General features: G+C 49.5%; 1 protein-coding gene across 1 annotated transcript in view; it reads right to left on the bottom strand.

Moving 5' to 3' along the window:
- EPS8L1 (EPS8 like 1) overlaps window positions 1-10,782 on the bottom strand; it is a 41,655-nt gene extending 30,873 nt beyond the window's left edge. Inside the window, exons 1-4 of the mRNA XM_015429169.1 lie at window positions 10,726-10,782; window positions 6,190-6,243; window positions 4,471-4,508; window positions 354-412 (exon numbers count right to left, since the gene is read on the bottom strand). Of these exons, the coding sequence (XP_015284655.1) occupies window positions 354-412; window positions 4,471-4,508; window positions 6,190-6,206 (114 nt within the window). The 5' untranslated portion in view covers window positions 6,207-6,243; window positions 10,726-10,782. The remainder of the gene's footprint in view (window positions 1-353; window positions 413-4,470; window positions 4,509-6,189; window positions 6,244-10,725) is intronic.
- Window positions 10,783-17,702: the final 6,920 nt, after the last annotated feature.

Here is a 17,702-nt window from a genome sequence, read left to right as displayed (position 1 = left end):
TCTCATTTATGTCAGAGCTGGCCCTCATAACAAACAAGCTTGATGCCCCTGCCCTAGAGTCTGTCCTCCAAAGTGGCCATTTTCCCCAGAGGAACTGATCTGTGAAGCCTGGAGACCAGCTGTAGTTCCGGGAGATCTCCAGATCTCTCACGTCACTCACTTCTCTGAGAATGGGCTTGCCAGGGCTATTTTTGGGCAGGAATTAACAGATTAGTGTGCTTTCTATTGGCACGTTCCTCTACAGCGAGGAAGAAGCTGACCTCTTTTGTGGCAGCAGCAGCATCCCTGTGCTTTTAATAGTGGCACAATCTTCCTCCACCCAGAGAACCCACAAGACCGAGAGAGGCACCTACATTGACAGGATACTGGGAGACATCCGCCATGATGACGCTGGAATATTTTTTCCTCTGTTCTGCAGAAAGAGAGGAAAAAAATGTTATATAGGAGGTGAAATTTATTTGTAATGTTTACCTAAGACAGCAAGCTAGACCGGGAAGTTCAGGGTCAATTTGGAGTGTTTGTGAAGAGGTATGGATGGATTGAGAATAGAATACGAAGTCCTTTAAAAGGGGGAGAGGGGGTATCTGTAACAGATTAGTGTGCTTTCTATTGGCACTTTCCTCTCCTGCGAGGAAGAAGCTGACCTCTTTTGGGGCAGGAGCATCCCTGTGCTTTTAATAGTGGCACAGAAGGCAGAAGTCCAACAGATTAAGCTTTCCTTTCCGCATGCTGAAGAAAGCAACACCTGTTGAATATGTCCCCAACATACAGCTGTTCAGGCTGCCAGAGGGGAGGAAGAAGAAGAGGTAGAACCATATGTAAAGTTCCACCCTCCAACATGTCAAATAATGCCAGTTCTGAAACAGGATCGTCTAGTTCGAAAGACCTCATCTTGCCACCCAAGGATCTATCCCTGTAAGGAAGACATTTCAGTTCTGGAGATGTTATTCTAGAGCAGAGGGAGATAAATAGTGCCTGTCCCCAGGGCAGCCAGTTTGGCTTGTGAGGAACCAGTTTGGCTTGTGTGTGTGGGTATTTGTGAATTTCCTGCATTGTGCAGGGGGTTGGACTAGATGACCCTCTCTATGATTCTATGAACTCACTCATAAAAGTCAACTCTTCTCTTTCCTTCTTCCGACTCTTCCCCCCCACCCCCCGCACATTAATAACCATTAGATTTTAAAACCCAGAAAACAGATTTCCAGGGGAGGAAGGGAGAGGATGTGTAGGCTGAAGGATCCACCAGACATCTGGCTCGATTTGTCGTAAGGAGCACAAGTAAGCCATGGAGGAGGGGGGAGTGATTCACTCAACTCCAACTCAGGTGATAAAGCAAGAAAGGTCCTTTAACGTTATATCACACGCTCCTCTGTGAAGGGTGGGGAAAACCGCTGCAGATAAACCAATCCCACAGGGGCAGCTCTACTTCAGGCAAACTTATTTGAAAAGCAGTCGTATTTTATAGGGATGCCAGCCTCCAGGTGGGACCTGAGGACCCCCCAGAATTACAGCTCATCTCCAGATGACAAGAGATCAGTACCTCCGGGGAGAAAATAGATGCTTTGGAGGGTGGACTCTATGGCATTGTACCCTATTGAGGTCCCTGTCCTCCCCAGGCTCTACCCCCAAATCTCCAGGAGTTTCCCAACCTGGATCTGGCAACCCCCCCCATCCCCACCCCCGGTGGCCAGGGGGGACCTGGCAACCCTACATTGCAGCAGGAAGGGAGAGGATGTGTAGGCTGAAGGATCCACCAGACATCTGGCTCGATTTGTCGTAAGGAGCACAAGTAAGCCATGGAGGAGGGGGGAGTGATTCACTCAACTCCAACTCAGGTGATAAAGCAAGAAAGGTCCTTTAACGTTATATCACACGCTCCTCTGTGAAGGGTGGGGAAAACCGCTGCAGATAAACCAATCCCACAGGGGCAGCTCTACTTCAGACAAACTTATTTGAAAAGCAGTCATATTTTATAGGGATGCCAGCCTCCAGGTGGGACCTGAGGACCCCCCAGAATTACAGCTCATCTCCAGATGACAAGAGATCAGTACCTCCGGGGAGAAAATAGATGCTTTGGAGGGTGGACTCTATGGCATTATACCCTATTGAGGTCCCTGTCCTCCCCAGGCTCTACCCCCAAATCTCCAGGAGTTTCCCAACCTGGATCTGGCAACCCCCCCCATCCCCACCCCCGGTGGCCAGGGGGGACCTGGCAACCCTACATTGCAGCCTCATCAGTCTATGTAGCTTTTACAATGTCTTGGCAGCAAGAGGGCAGGTCCTCGTTGACGAGAAGCTTGCAATCTAAATCTTGACTGTGGGGTGAACATGGTAAAAAGGTAAAGGTAAAGGTTCCCTTGCTCGAAAGCCAGTCGAGTCCGACTCTAGGGTTGCGGCGCTCATCTCCGTTTCAAAGCCGAAGAGCCAGCGCTGTCCGAAGACGTTTCCATGGTCATGTGGCCGGCATGACTGAACACCAAAGCGCACGGAACGCTGTTACCTTCTCACCGAAGTGGTCCCTATTTATCTACTTGCAATTTCTTGCTTTCGAACTGGTAGGTTGGCAGGAGCTGGAACTAGAGACGGGAGCTCACTCCGTCATGCGGCACCAGGGTCTCGAACTGCTGAACTACTGACCTTCCGCAGCCTGCTTGGTACATCTCACTAATTTGCCAGGAGGTGGTTTATGGAAGCGTAGCAGCCATGTAGAGCACTGCGCCTTAAAAAGATGGGGTGCTTCTAGGTGCAACAGGGCTGACTGGCTGAATTCAGGAGTGAGTTGGATGCAACCCAACTCCCCTTACAGGGCTGTCGCAAGGATTTTTGGCACTCTAGGTAAAGCATGCCTTGGGGCTAGGGCTGCCAGCTCCAGGTGGGAACATTCCTGGAGATTTTGAGGTGGTGTCCTTGGAGGAATCTCAGGGAAGTATAATTCCATAGAATCTATTCTCCAAAGCAGCCATTTTCTCCAGGGGAACTGATCTCTGGAGTCTGGAGATTAATTGTAAGTAACTCGATTGCGCACATTCTTGCCACAACACAATAGGCAAGACAAGAATAGCAAAGGATCAACGGGTGCAAATGCAGTTACGCACATCCCCCATCCATCTTTTCCGTGTGTTAATAGGTCCCCCCTTCCTCTAACAAGCTGAAGACGGTGAATAAACATAGGAGGGATAAGGGTGTAAGGTTACCAATCTCCAGGTGGAGCCTGGAGATTCCGCACTTCTTCAAGTGATCTCCAGACTACAGAGATCAGTTTCCCTGGAGACAATGGCTGCTTTGGAGGGTTTGATTCTGTGGCATGATACCCAGCTGAGGTCCCTCCCGTCCCCAACCCCCACCCATCACAGCCTCCACCTCCAACTCTCCAGGTATTTCCTATGCACGAGTTGGCAACTTGAGGGTGGAGAGGCCAGGGGTCATTTCCTGCAGGAGCGCACAGGAGCGGAGCTCCGGCAGTAAAGAGCCCAGGGGGTGGGCACATGTAACAAGCCCCACCCCCTGCTCCCAGCAGCCCTCAGTCAGAGCAAGAAGCAGCCAGGTAAGTTGCAGAGCCCCCCCACCCCCCGCAGTCCAAAACAGTCCAGTGGCACCTTTAAGACCAAGTTTTATTCAGGTACAAGCTCTCCCTCCTCTGCGAGGACAGATCTGCATGTCCCCCCCACCAATAGATAGCAATCCAGAACAGTCCAGTGGAGCCTGAGCGGTGGGTGTTGCCTTCTGACACACTTCCGGTGATGTCAAAGGGTGTGGCATATGCAAATAAGTTACGCTAATGAGTTATGCTAATGAGCTCCTGCACCTCTTTTTCTACGAAATGATCCCTGGGAGAGGCTAAATTAGGGTTGGCAGCTCTGACATGGGAAATTCCTGGAGATTTGTGGGTAGTGTCTGAGGATGGGACAGGTGGGGAATTTAGGGAGTGATTTCACCTAGAAACTACAGTATACAGTCGAGTTCGCCCTTTGAAGCTGCCATTTTCTCCAAGAGAACAGATCTCTGTGGCCTGGAGATCTCTAGGCCCCAGCTGGAGTTTGGCAACCCTAAGTTAAGGGACAGTCTTTGTGGATGAGGTGGGTTTGGAAAGAGCAGTGGCGTTTGAGGCCTAAGATCCAGCAAAAGAGTGGTTTACTGAGACCAGGAGGAGACCTCCAAGGGGCTGAAGCTGACAGACCCCCCACCCCAGCCAGGGCTACCAACTCTGGTTTGGGAAAATCTGGGAGATTTGGGGGGTGGAGTCTGGGGAGGGTGGGGTTTGGAGAGGGGTGGGACCTCCATGAGGTGTAATGCCATAAAGTCCACCCTCCAAAGCGGTCATTTTCTCCAGGGGAACTGATCTGTGGATCTGGAGAGCAACTGTAATTCTGTCAGATTTCCAGACCCCACCTGGAGTCTGGTAACCCCACCCGCATTCAGTTTTGAGCCTTCTTACCACCCAAATGGAAAGAAATCCTCCCCAAAACTCACCATAGATGGATCTGGCACTGGGCCTAGAGACATCACTGCTGCTGTGGGGAAAAAAATTGGGTAAGTCAGAAGGAAATTTCTTTTCAGTCCCCCCCTCCTCACGCCTGCCAAGGTGCACCAGATCCTTAAAGAGTCTGGTAGCCCCCTATCTTCTGAATCCTGATCTGCTGTTCTCTACAGGGGCCCACGTCTCATTGGGGGGAAAACAGTACTAGCATTTATTTAGCTGTTCTCCAAGTAAAGTTGCTAGTTCTTGGTTGGGAAATTCATGGAGCCTGGGAAATTGGAATCTGGGGAGGGGAAGGAGCTCAGCAGGCATGCGATGTCACTCTAGGACTTCAGTTTCTCCTAGACTCTATGGTATACCATAGAATCTGCCTTCTGAAGTGGCCATCTCCTCCAAGGGAACTGATCCCTGGACATCAGTTGTAATTCCAGGAGATCTCCAGGCCCCATCTGGTGGCACAAGAGTGACCATATAGTGGGATTTACAGATGAAATGAGGTTTAGGGAGGAATTTGGAAGAAGTAACGAGGAAGTGGATTAACAGACAGTGGCTACTTTTCCAAAGAGAGAGGCGCCAGGCCAGAATCAGGGTTGCCAACTCTGGGTTGGGAAATTTCGGGAGATTTGGGGTAGCACCCGGGGAGGAGATGTGATGACAGAGGGTCTTTCTCCCAAAGCTGCCATTTCCTGAAGAGGATCTGACCCCAGTAGCCTGGAGGTCAGTTGAAATTCCAGATCTCCAGGCTCCATCTTGAGGTCAGTAACCCTAGCGCAGAGTTCATACTTGCTTGAAACCCACAGGGCCGGCTCTGGGCCTTCTTTGTTACCCATCATGGAAGGAGGCTCCCAGGTGGAACATAAGAGTAGATAGGTAGGATTGCCAGCTCTGGACTGGGAAATTCCTGGACATTTGGGAGGTGGAAGCTGGGGAAGGCCAGATCTGGAGAGGGGAAGGTCCTCTTAGCAGAGTATCATGCCATATGGAGTCCACCCTGCAAAGCAGCCATTTTCTCCAGGGGAACTGGTCTTGGTCGTCTGGGGAGCATCAACTGTAATAGCGAAAGATCTCCAGGTGCCACCTGGAGGTTGGCAGCCCTATCAGGTTGTCAACGTCCAAGTGGGTCCCGGAGTTCTCTGGGAATTACAACTGATCTCCAGCAATGTTCCCTCTAAGCTGAGTGAGTGTGAGCCAGCTCACAGATTTTTAGCCTCTGGCTCAGACATTCTTGTCTTCGCTCAGGAAGGACGGCTCCAGAGCAAACTCATTTATGCAGCAGCCAAATCGCTTGCTCACAACTTTAATGCCGGTCGCTCACCAAGTAGAATTTTTGCTCACAAGTCTCCACAGCTTAGAGGGAACATTGAATTCTCCAGACCATAGAAATGAACTTCCAAGGAGAAGATAGCTTCAGAGGGTGGACTCCATGGCATTATACCCTGCTGAGGACCTTCCCCTCCCCAGACCCGGCCTTCCCCAGACCCCACCCCCAAACCTCCAGGAATTTACTCGCCCAGCGTTGGCAACCCTAGCCCTGTCTCCCCATAAAAACCCTGAGGGTCCCAAGGCCACATGCTCAGCTCCAGCAGCATCCTCCGTGGCACGCACCTGTTGCGTTGTGATGCCCTAGGCAACTAGCTGCTTGTACCGTAAAGCTTCCCTCGCTGAGATTGACGGGGGCTGAATGAGATCATGACCCTAGTAACCGTGCTTACCTTCCCGTGTCGCTCATAGTGCCACGTGGCCTGCTCCTAGGTTTTTAACGCAACCTGAAAAATGCAAGAGGAGAAAGTCACCACTTTGTCCAGTAGGTAGGAGGAGCTGCTGGCTTTTCCCGCATGCTTGGTTCGCAACCAGCTAAAAGGACAGCCGCCGGCTGCCGTTCCTCTGCTAGACGTGCAGTCTCAAAATTCAAGGCAGGTCCTGCTTCACTCTCAATTTCAAGCACTCAGCTCTTCCTCCTTTGAGCTCCACCTCTGCCTCGTTCAGGTCAGATCCACCTCAGCGGAGGTTTCCTAGACAATGCTGGCAATTAAGGCGGTGGTAAAAGCTGACTTCGCTAGATCAGGGGTTTGCAGACGCTGCAATATGACCCGAACCCATTGTAAGCTTATTTGTAACCCCCTGCTCCCCCCCCCCACGTCTGAGAACGATTGTGAGGACCGTCATACTTTGAATTAGCTCTTAATTCATGAGAAAGCTGCCTCAAGAATATTGGTCGTCTATCCAGCCACGGCAGGGAGTGCAACGGTATCACATCTGAAAAGCAGTGGTGCTCCAGGGTCCCGAGGAGAGAAAGGTTTTCCCCAACACCTGTGACCTGAGAGTCTTCAACTGGAGATGCCGAGGAGAGAACCTGGAACCAGAGTTCCCTCTAAGCTGAGTCAGTGTGAGTCACAGTTTTTTAGCCTCCGGCTCACACATTCTTGTCTTAGCTCAGGATGGCTCCAGAGCAAACTAATTGATGCAGTAGCCAAATAGCTCGCTCACAGCTTTAATGCCAGTAGCTCACAACGTAGAATTTTTGCTCACAAGACTCCATAGCTTAGAGGGAGCATTGCCTGGAACTCTTCGGCAAGCAAAGCGGCTGCTTGACCACCAAGTCTACCGATACTGCTGTGTGTAGGTTTGCCTCAATGGGGAAAATCGCAGCTCCGTGGGCCTGGTTCAAGTGAGGGGGAAATAACTTAAATCTATCCTCCCCTTGTGCAGTGGTCACAACCCGACCTCCCTGGGAAGAAGAAACATGGGGAATTCCATTCACAGAATTTCTATCTGGGGAAACGTCTGACGATTTGGGGGTTGTGCCTGGGAAGGGAGCTCAGCATGGATTAGATATCGCCCTAGGACTTCCATTGCTCCTAGACTCTATGGTGTACCCGACCGTCCAGCCTCTGAAGCTGCCATTTCCTCCAGAGGACGTGATCTGCATAGTCCAGAGATCAGTTGTAATTAGGGATGCCAGCCTCCAGGTGGGGCCTGGGGATCCCCTGGAATTACAGCACATCTCTAGACTTACAAAGAACACCCTGGAGAAAATGGAAGGTTTGGGGGCATGGACTGTATGGCACTGTACCCCACTGAGGTCCCTGTCCTCTCTAGGCTCCATCCACAAATCTCCAGGAGTTCCCCAACTTGGATCTGGCAAGCCTACAAGCCCTCTCATCCCCCACCAGTGGCCAGGGGGGACCTCGCAACCAGTGTTCCCTCTAAGCTGAGTTAGTGTGAGCTAGCTCACAGTTTTTTACCCTCTGGCTCACACATTTTTGTCTTAGCTCAGGAAGGAGGGCTCCAGAACAAACTAATTTATGCAGTAGTCGAATCACTCACTCACAACTTTAATGCCAGTAGCTCACAAAGTAGAAATTTTGCTCACAAGACTCCACAGCTTAGAGGGGGGGGACCTCGCAACCCTAGTTGTAATTCTGGGAGAACTCCAGGCCTCACCTGGAGGTTGGTAACCTTACTTTGAAAGTCCTACTGGTGATGGAGAAGGCATACCCAAAGCCTTAGAACACTGGGCCCTCTTTATCTTCGTCCGTTCTCTTCCCCCGCCCCTTCCCTAATCTGGCAGTTGCCCCAAAGAACCCAGCCTCCCAGGCCTCCTCCTGCAGTATCCCATGATGCCCCTGGCCTAACCTAGGGGGATCAGTTTCCATTTTAGTCTTCAGCTCTCTTATAAAGCCTCACTCATTCCCCCTCCCTCCCCAGTCAGGAGGCCCGGCTCCGATGACTCTTTCCTTTTTTTTCCCTACTTAGATTCCACTGTTAGTGGTTAAAGAGCAGCACAAGGGTTAGATCGGCCCTGCACCCTTCAAGGCATACTTAGAAGTAAACTTTGGTATTCTACTCTGTGTTAAGTGCTTGTTATTCTGGAGACGTTAAGAGCACGAGGGATGCGTATGTGGTAACAACCCCCCCCCCACTAAAAAAAAAAACCATCTTCAGATTTCACTTTGTTCTTCAAGGTCTTGGGGCAAATCCTTGCACACCTGCTGGATTTCATCTGGCAAGACGGCTTTTATTCAAGATGGAATTCTACCTCCTTGCCTGGCCGAGTGTCATAAATCCTGGGGCTGAGCAGGGACTCCTCCCTTGGCCCACAAGGGGCCAAATGCCAGGTAAATCTGAGATCATGGTAAATGCCGCCCCTCCTTCCAAAATTTGCTTATAACCCAGTCATAGATTTGCCAGCTAGGTAGTTGAGCCAAGGTCCACCACCAGTGCGGGCGTGGACTGAAAAGGAAGCCAAGTTAATATTGATTCAGGCAGCTCGTACAAGATGGATGGGAGGCTTTAATCGGGTGTCTAGTTTAACTACGGAGAAATGAAAGCTTGCTGTTTCCAACTCCATCCCTTCTACTGGCTAGGCGAGCCTCCAAGTAGAGTCCCTCCCTATTTTTACAGGCATGGGTCCTGCGGTTATAAAATGCAATCATTCCCCAGAGCTGCATTACCAAGGTAGAAATTCAACCGGTGCAGATTCTCCTTCCTGCCATTCCATAATGTGATCCTCACCCTATCAGGACGTTTTACTCAATTCCCCTGACCTGCTGAGGAGAGGCAGGTGACCACCAGGGAAAAGGACCTTCTCAGTGGTAGCCCCACAGTCCCCAGCCTTTCCCTGTTCCAGGCCAGGGTTTATTTCAGCTGGGTTTTGTTAGTTCTTTTTTGCCACTTGGTTGTTTTGCTTTTGGATGTGCCTATTATTTTAAATTGGTTGCGGTTTGTTGATTTTAGTTTCTGCTGCACTGGTTGATTTGTGTGAGGGATGAGATTTTACATGAGCTGCTTTTAATTGGATTTAATATTGTGAATGGCCTAGGGCAGTTCCAGTGGAGAGGTAGAATGTATTTTAAATCATCTGTAAAGACGCAACAGCCCTGCCTGAAAAAGTGGTGGCAATTGTATTCCTACAGAGTCTAGGAAATCCCTACTAGATATTTCTGCTCTTGAGGGTCTAATCACAGCTGCCTGGGACTCAATTTTCAGCCCTGGTATCTGTTTTGGATATGCAAAATTAAACAAACACACACACACCTGGAAGCACCTTAGAGCATGCACAGAGTATTTTTTACTTGTCACTGAGTATCCACAACCAAATGCTCTATGGGTCTCTATGCCACAGGTTGGGAAGTATATGCTGGGCCAACCCTTCAGAGGACATTAAGAAACACCCATGCTTTCAGTTATCCAGAATCACCCTGAATCCAGAAATCTTAGCTCCTAGTTTCTCTGATTCTTACCTTTCTTAAACATCTGTATCCTGCCTTTCTACCCAGTAGGGAACAAGAATGGCTAACAATGAAACCAGGACCAAAACAATATTTCTAAAAACCAAACTAGTGATCCATAGCCCTCAAGAAAAGACATCAAATTCCTTTAGTCTGCTTGAATGCCAAACACAAACAATGTCTTATGCCTTGCCTAGGAAAGCGCCAGAGCCCTTGGTTAGCAACCAATGCTTTTTTTAAAAGGGGGGGGGGGAGGAAGTATTTGATTCCTGCTTGAAATCATGCCCCTGGACTGGACTGGCCTTGCCCCCCAGCCCTGGCTGCAGTCACTTCCCATTGGGCATTTGCCCAGAGGTTCTCTCGTTACTGAACAACTTGGGCTGAGTAAGGTCCAGCCTTCAAAGGTGGCTCTGGAACAGGGCTGTGGTTCTTAGATATCCCTTTCTCGTAAAAATCCGGAACCTTCCGGCTCGGAAGCAAGGGTTTCAAAATGGTGGGCCTCTGACTGGGTCACAGAAACGCTTGCCCGAAGGGGTCTGAGCGGATGGCAGAATAAGCAACGGTGGCAACAGCAGCCACAGACCCAAACAGAATGCTGTGTTCTCCTGACAAAGCCCACTTGGATCGTTGGTCTCAGTTTTGTGTACCCACTTTGGGGGGGGGGACTCAACTCTCCGCATGCTTCCTGCTCTGCTGTTCCCCCCCCCCATTGTGCTCCCAAGCAGAGAACTCAGCATCTTTTTAGGTGACTCCCTGGACTCTCGCTTCAGATTCAAAAATCTGGAATCCCAGCCTTTACTCCCCGAGTTGATGGAAAGAACCTTCAAGAATAGCCTCAGCATACCCCGGAGCCCCGCTTTCCATCCCTATTAAAAAGGCCCAATCACCTCAGCTTTTGGTTTCTCTCATTCTGCTTCTCAGGGTCTCCCTGTGTCAGAGCCTCAGGAGCCCTGGTCCTCAGATCCCCACGACAGATTCCACCTCCCTCGGAAGCCCCATCATAACATTCAGACTTACCTGCTAGGTATTAGCAGACAATAGGCCTACACCCTCAGCTGCTCGGGGACCCCTACCATCTCTCCATGGGGCACAGAGCTGGAGGCATCCTGACCTGACGAGCAGAGCTTGGAAACTGTCGGGGTGTTTGGATTTCCTGAGCAAACAAGCCTGTCCCATGAGCCACACCTCTCGCATACCTGAGCAGGTAGCCAAAGCTCAGCGAGGTGCTATTAAAAAGAAAGAAAGAAAAGAAACGACTATACTTGAAACGTCAAAAAAAGAAAAGAGTGTACTTGGGATGTGGGGGAAGGACATATGTGGGGCTACGCTCCTTTTGAAGGCACTCGGGCCCAGCTGGCTGGCACTATAAAAGGAACGAGGGACATGTCAAACACAAGATTCTTATATTTCACTTGTTTGGAACGAGGACTCAATTTTATGAGGATGGTCGCATGCAGTGCTGAGCAGCCACATGGCGTGTGCACTGGGAAGTCATGTTCGGTTTCTTAGTACACATAAAATGCTTCCAGGAAATGTTCAGAGAGATTGTGTGCGAATGGCTGCAAGGGAAATTGTCCAGTGTTAGCAATTCTGCCACTTTTTTAACTTCAGAAGTCAGAGCTCTTGCCTTTTTACTGAAGACAGCATTGATTCCCCCCCCACCCTTCACACAGGTTCTGGTGGGGGTTGAGGGTATTATAACACAAACAAGACAGGATCTTGAGAGTTGTAAGTGGGGACGGGAGAATCCTAGTAGTTGTTTATTGTAGACTGATCTCCCTCTCCTCTCCAAATTCCACCTTCCCATGGCTCTGCCTCCAAATCTCCAGGTATTTCCCAAGCAGGAAGGGGCAACCCTCCCACCAGCTCATGGCACTGCTTCTTCACTACCTGCATGTGTATGTATAGGGTTGCATACTAACCCCTGATTTATATTTGCTTGGGAATAAGCCCCATTGAACTGGATGGGACATACTTCTGAGTAAATATGTGTAGGACTGGGCTGTTAATAATTTTGTGGAGTAAACTTATGAAGTAGAATTTTCTTATTCGCTGTAAATGTAGTAGTAACTATTAGCCAAAAATCTGTTTATGTGCCAATATAAATATGACTTGGGGAGACATCTTAACAGTGTAGAATTTGGAAAATTTACTGCATTCAGAGGGACCTATTTCCTAGTAGTTGTACATAGGATTGCAGCTTCATCCTGTGTTTGTGTACTCAGAGGTAAACCCCACTGAGTTCACTTACTTCAAGGTAGGCATGCATAGGAGATGCCCCCTTAGTTAAAAAGATTAATTGACTAAAACAAGGGTAGGCAATCCAGGCCAACAGCAGCAAACCAGACCATTTTGCTCGCCCAAGTAACTGAGGCAGTGGTAGCACTGCTGGGGCCACTGATGTGAGGGAAGATGGCAACAAGTGAGACGACAGTGGATCCCTGTTGTGTTGGGAGCACCATTTGGGACTTAGCCTCCTCCAAGCACATCAGGTCAAGTACAACCCTCCTCCAAACCCCCCCCCCATTTTATTTGCCAGCACACCACTCACAGGCAGATGTTGCATTTCCTCCCCACACATGGGGCAAAAAGGTTGGTTAGGCTAGGTGGCAGTGATGGGCTAAGGTCAGCCAAGTGGGCTTCATGGCAAAGTGGGGATTTGAACTCAAGTCTGCTTACCAAATCTAGCAACTACACCACGTTGGCTATCAGTGAGCCACACCTATAGCATCCCCACCCACTGGTTTGTTTAAGGTTTCTTGTTTTAGGAGAGAGCTAGGAAGAGACCAAATGCAAAGAACAGGCCCTTTTTATTAGTAAAGGTTATGCAAGGAGGGGCTTGTGGCAGCTTGATACACGGGAGTAAGAAAAACTACTAGGGAGTAAGAAAAAGAGTGATTAACACATGGAATTCATTGCCACAGGAGGTGGCGGTGGCTACAAGCATGGACAGCTTCAAGAAGGAATTAGATAAGCATATGGCGCAGAGGTCCATCAGTGGCTATTAGCCACAAGGTATAGATAGGAACTCTCAGGCTGGGGCAAGTGATGCACTATATTCTTGGTGCTGGAGGGGGGCAACAGTGGGAGGGCTTCTAGTGTCCTGGCCCCACTGCTGGGCTTCCTGATGGCACCTGGTATTTTTGGCCACTGTGTGACAGAGTGTTGGACTAGATGGGCCATTGGCCTGATCCAACATTGGCTTCTCTTATGTTCTTACGCACCTACCAAAATTCTGTACACCTAAGAAGAGTTAAGGAGCCTCCTTTGCATCTGGTTACACTACAGAGAAGAAAAAGGTCAAACCGTTAAAACAGGGTCTCAGTACCAGATTGGAGTATTAGGTCCTGGATCTAAAAAGGTTGACAATGACATATCTGACTCATTTTTGTATTTTTGCAGGAGACCTGCTCAACCAGTTAATGAAAGATGATCCTTCTACTGTAAAAGGGGCAGAAACACTAATGCTTGGAGAAATGTTGACTTTGCCTCAGAACTTTGGGTAAGAATTGCATATAGATTTATAGTTTGAGACCATTCTTTTTGGGAACTTCAGTCTGGTGTAAAATGATCGTAAATCCTATCTATGCCACTGATTTCTCACTAGCAAGCATAAGTAGGACCTCAGCCTTGGCCTATTTTTACTTCCCTGTCTCTAGCCCATGCATAAAGCATGTTATGTAAAGCAATAAGCTTTTCTGTAGCAACAAGCTATTTTCAAGAGTTGCTCACCAGCACTATTTTAATAGTTTTGGGATTAACAAGCCAGGCATCAAGGCTACTAACTTTGAATCAGTGGCAAATCTGTAAACATTCGTAGGGGTTGAGGGCATGGTTCATTGACCGATCACCTGCTTGGCATGCCAAAGCTCTCTGGTTCAGTGCCCAGAATCTCCAGTTGAAAGGATCAGGTAGGAGGTGATGTGAAAGACCTTTGCCTGGGACCCTGGAGAAGTGCTGCCAATCTGAGTGGGCAATACTGATCTTGCTAGACCAGTGCTCTGAGTCAGTATAAGGCAGCTTTGCATGTCCAACACGTGATCTGGCCTTCTTGGGAGCTCCTCGGGGAGCAAATCTCTCCTTATATATAATTGAATAGTGGGTGCCAAAGTTCTAATTCTAAAATGCACTCCCTTAGTGTATGGCTGATGGCACTGCTCCTCAGCATATATCGCCACCAATCAGAGGGCAAAGCCCGGGTCCCGCCCACACCACAACTGCTGCGACAACCTGGTCTTTTGCATATGGAAGCTGATTGGACTTCAGTCCATTCCACACCTCAAACTCCCCCCCCCCGCAAGGCAGTTGGAATTTTCAGTTGCATAACATACCTCATAGGGGAGAGGAGAATGGGTAACAATGGTTACCACTCTCCAGGTGAGGGCTACAGATAACTCAAACATACAAATGCTCTTCAGGTAGCAGAGATCAGTCCCTCTGGAGAAAACAGTGGATTCTGTCCTTAAACCCTGCTGAGGTCGCCACAGGAAACTGACACTGTTTGCCCAAAGCCAGAGCACTCTCCCAGAGCCTCTTTCTAGATCCCGTTGTATTTATTTCCGCAACGGGCATTATTCCTAGTAAGAACATAAGAACATAAGAGACGCCAGTGTTGGATCAGGCCAAAGGCCCATCCAGGCCAACACTCTGTGTCACACAGTGGCCAGAAATACCAGTGCCATCAGGAGGTCCACCAGTGGGGCCGGGGGGGAGCAGGCCTCTTGGGAAAGGGAGAGTTAGGAAGGTGGGTTGGAAACTGAGGCCCAGGTTGAAAAAGGCCCTACACCACTGGGAACAACTGTGGCTATGAGGTCAAGAACAGAGGAGCTTGCATGAAGGGAATCCAGAGCCCAGATGTAGGAACTGAACTTCTGGGCTCCTTAAGAAGAGATGGGGAATGTCAGTCCCGAAGACAGCACACACCCACCATGCTCTGGGAGCACGAGTGTTGATGTCACGGGGATCCCAGTCGTCAGGTTGATACTGTCTGGCATGGAAAGGAATTTGGTGGGGGAGACAGGATCTAGGAACCCCTGGCTCTAGTTGTGCTCCATCACTTACTTATCTTACTGTTCTTTTGACTCACAGGTCATGAACAGACCACAAGACCCAACCCTCTTACAGGTAATCACTGCAGCTAAATATTTAGCAACTGCTAAGGTAGGTTTCCAATCCTCCTCTACAAGGAAAAATAGGAAGATTCTTTTGAGATGGCAAATTCACATACTTACTAAGAGGGAGCACAAATACATGAATACACACGAAGCTGCCTTATACTGCATCAGACCTTTGGTCCATCAAGGTCAGTATTGTCTGCTCAGACTGGCAGCAGCTTTCCAGGATCTCAGGCAAAGGTCTTTCACGCCATCTACTGCCTGGTCCTTTTTAACTGGAGATGCCTGGGATTGAACCTGGGACCATCTACATGCCAAGCAGATGCTCTACCGCTGAGCCACAGCCCCTTCTCAATACCTTTCTCTCAAATCAGACCAGGTTTCACACTCCAATAAAATATGTTCCAAGCAGTGTTCCCTCTAAGCTGCGTTAGTGTGAGCCAGCTCAGTTTTTCAGCCTCCATCTCACACATTTTTGTCACAGCTCAGGAGGGATGGCTCCAGAGCTAACTAACTTATGCAGGAGCTCGCTCACCACTTTAATGCCAGTAGCTCACAAAGTAGAATTTTTGCTCACAAGACTCCACAGCTTAGAGGGAGCGTTGGTTCCAAGCCATATTTAAGTGACAGAGAATCTTAAACCTTCCCCAGTGACTGTGGTAGTTTTTCTGTGTTAATTAACTTGGAATGAATGGGTGGAGTATGGAGGAGTCTAGCACACGTTTTTAACCCGTCTGTCTTCTCAGGAACGGGTGCATTTTTTTGAAAATTCCTCACAGCAGCAACTCTGTGTGGCAGGTTAGGATGACACGCAGTGAGCAGTTGATGGCTACACGGTGAGCTTCACGGCTCCGAAGCCGTGCCTCCCCAGCCCGAGTCCAGCACATTCTCTCCTTTACTGCATCACAAGGGGGGTAAAACCCTTCAGCCATCCATTGGGACTTCCTGGCGTGTTACAAAGTGATCACGTCGAAGGCCCAGTTTTCTTTTTAAATATTTTTTTTTAATTATATTCAAACACGGTAATTTCAATTCCCTGTTCTTTAAAACAAATGCAGCTGAGCTGCTGAATAAACAAGTACAATATAGAGACTTCTTTGGAAAAAAAATACTCATGCGATATTGCACATTTAAGGTTTTTTCTGCATTTTTTCTTCTTCTCGTTTTTGTGGCGATGCAGCCATATAGAAAATACTTCTGTTATGTACAGATATGTTTGGGGAGGGGGCGGGGGGGAGTCGTTCACCAACTGGGACGAGTGGAGGGGAGAAAGGGGAGGGAGGGAGGACATGACAAGAAATGGGGAGGGAGGAACTTATTTTTGTTTTGTTTGGCGGAGGAATCTTGGCTCATGATAGCGCGGGGGGGGGAATCACACACACAGAGGATTTTCAGGGTAGTACTTTGGACCCGTTTCTCATGGAATTACTTGTAGCCCTCAGTTTCTCTTGGAAGTACTTCTAGCCCTCAGTTTAAACACGGAGAATATCTGATTGTGTGCGTGCAGGAAGAGGAATGTAGGAGGAGAGCCCCAAAAGCTAGAAGGCCCTCGAGGGAAGCGGAGGGGTCCAGGGAACTGGGCGGGAGTGGTCAAGGAGCAGCTCTGGGAGTGGGAGGAGGAGGTGCGTCAGAAGCTGCAGTGGAGTGGCAACCCTGGCAGTAGGGAACTGGCAACCTATGGCATGCACTCTCTCTCTCTGACCCCACCCCCAAGGCCGTAAATGTCCAGGGATGACCCTGTGGTGGGTGATGGCATCAGGCTGTGGCCGTGGGCAGAAGGTAGGAGAGGCCCGGAAGTGCACCCCTTGGTCTGGGCCTCAACCCCCATTTTAAGCAAAAAGAGACCTTGGAGGAAGGTCTAAGCTTTGGACACACCAGATTTTGGGAAGAGACAGAAGGAGTCGTATCCAGATACCGAGATGCTGAGGGAAGTGTAAACAGGAACAGAGGTTCCTCCCCACCCCCCCTTACTGGCTTCAAAAGGCAGGGAAAGGAGCCGACCTAGCCACACTTGCCACCCCCCCCCCCCAATTATGGCACTTCTATCTCCAGAGTCAATCGTGTATTCACAGCCTTCCACAGAGAACCCCCCTCCCCCACCTTGGCAGGCAATCACGGCCGACCAGTTTTGCATCCAAGGATCACTCCCCCGTTACACAGGATCACTTACAACCAAACCACCGAACCGTTCAGGTCATCGCATCGCCTGTCAGGTTGTTCTTACACAAACATGCCGCCTCTCCTGGGCTGCTGCCAGGGGCCGCCACCTGATCACTTTTGAACCGTCTGCTCTGTTTTCTCATTCCCAGGCCAGCCGGCAAAACCTAAGCTCCACAAAAACCAGCTACTGGGTGCCACCTCCCACCACGTGCTGTGAAAATGCAGCGGGGCCTGATGATCAAAGCACCGTTTTTTTTGGGGGGGGGGCACAGCCAAGTGTGAGGATGCATCTGTCCTTAGGCTGCTGAATCCGACACTACCCCTAGAGGGCAGCGCTGTAAGCAGCACCTGTCTCTGGGCACTTCTCTCTTTAAAAAAAAAAAAGAGAGAGAGAGAGAAGGGAAATGGTTAACTCTTCCCTCCCCACAACCACATCTGTATTTTGCTTCCAACTCACTGGTCTCTCCTCCCTAGTCAGGAAAACTGCACTGTGGCCCGGCCGGCTCGCCTGAGCACCCAGGAATACTGGCTCCTATCATACCACTCCCCTTGGGCACTAAAATAATAAAGAAAAGCAAGTAAGGAACGTCACTTTAAGGAAGCCACAAAATAAATACTGTCTCGGAGAAGGAAAAAGAAAGAAGGGAGGAAGAAGCAAAGGGTGGGGGAGAGAGGAGAGGCGGAAACGTCACTTTTGTTGACGAGTTTGGCCCTGTAGGG

Source organism: Gekko japonicus, unplaced genomic scaffold (assembly GCF_001447785.1).
Source record: "Gekko japonicus isolate JY-2015 unplaced genomic scaffold, Gekko_japonicus_V1.1 scaffold2783, whole genome shotgun sequence".
Classification (NCBI taxonomy): Eukaryota; Metazoa; Chordata; class Lepidosauria; order Squamata; family Gekkonidae; genus Gekko; species Gekko japonicus.
Note: the sequence above shows the minus strand (reverse complement) of the source record. Positions and strands in the feature narration are given on the sequence as shown.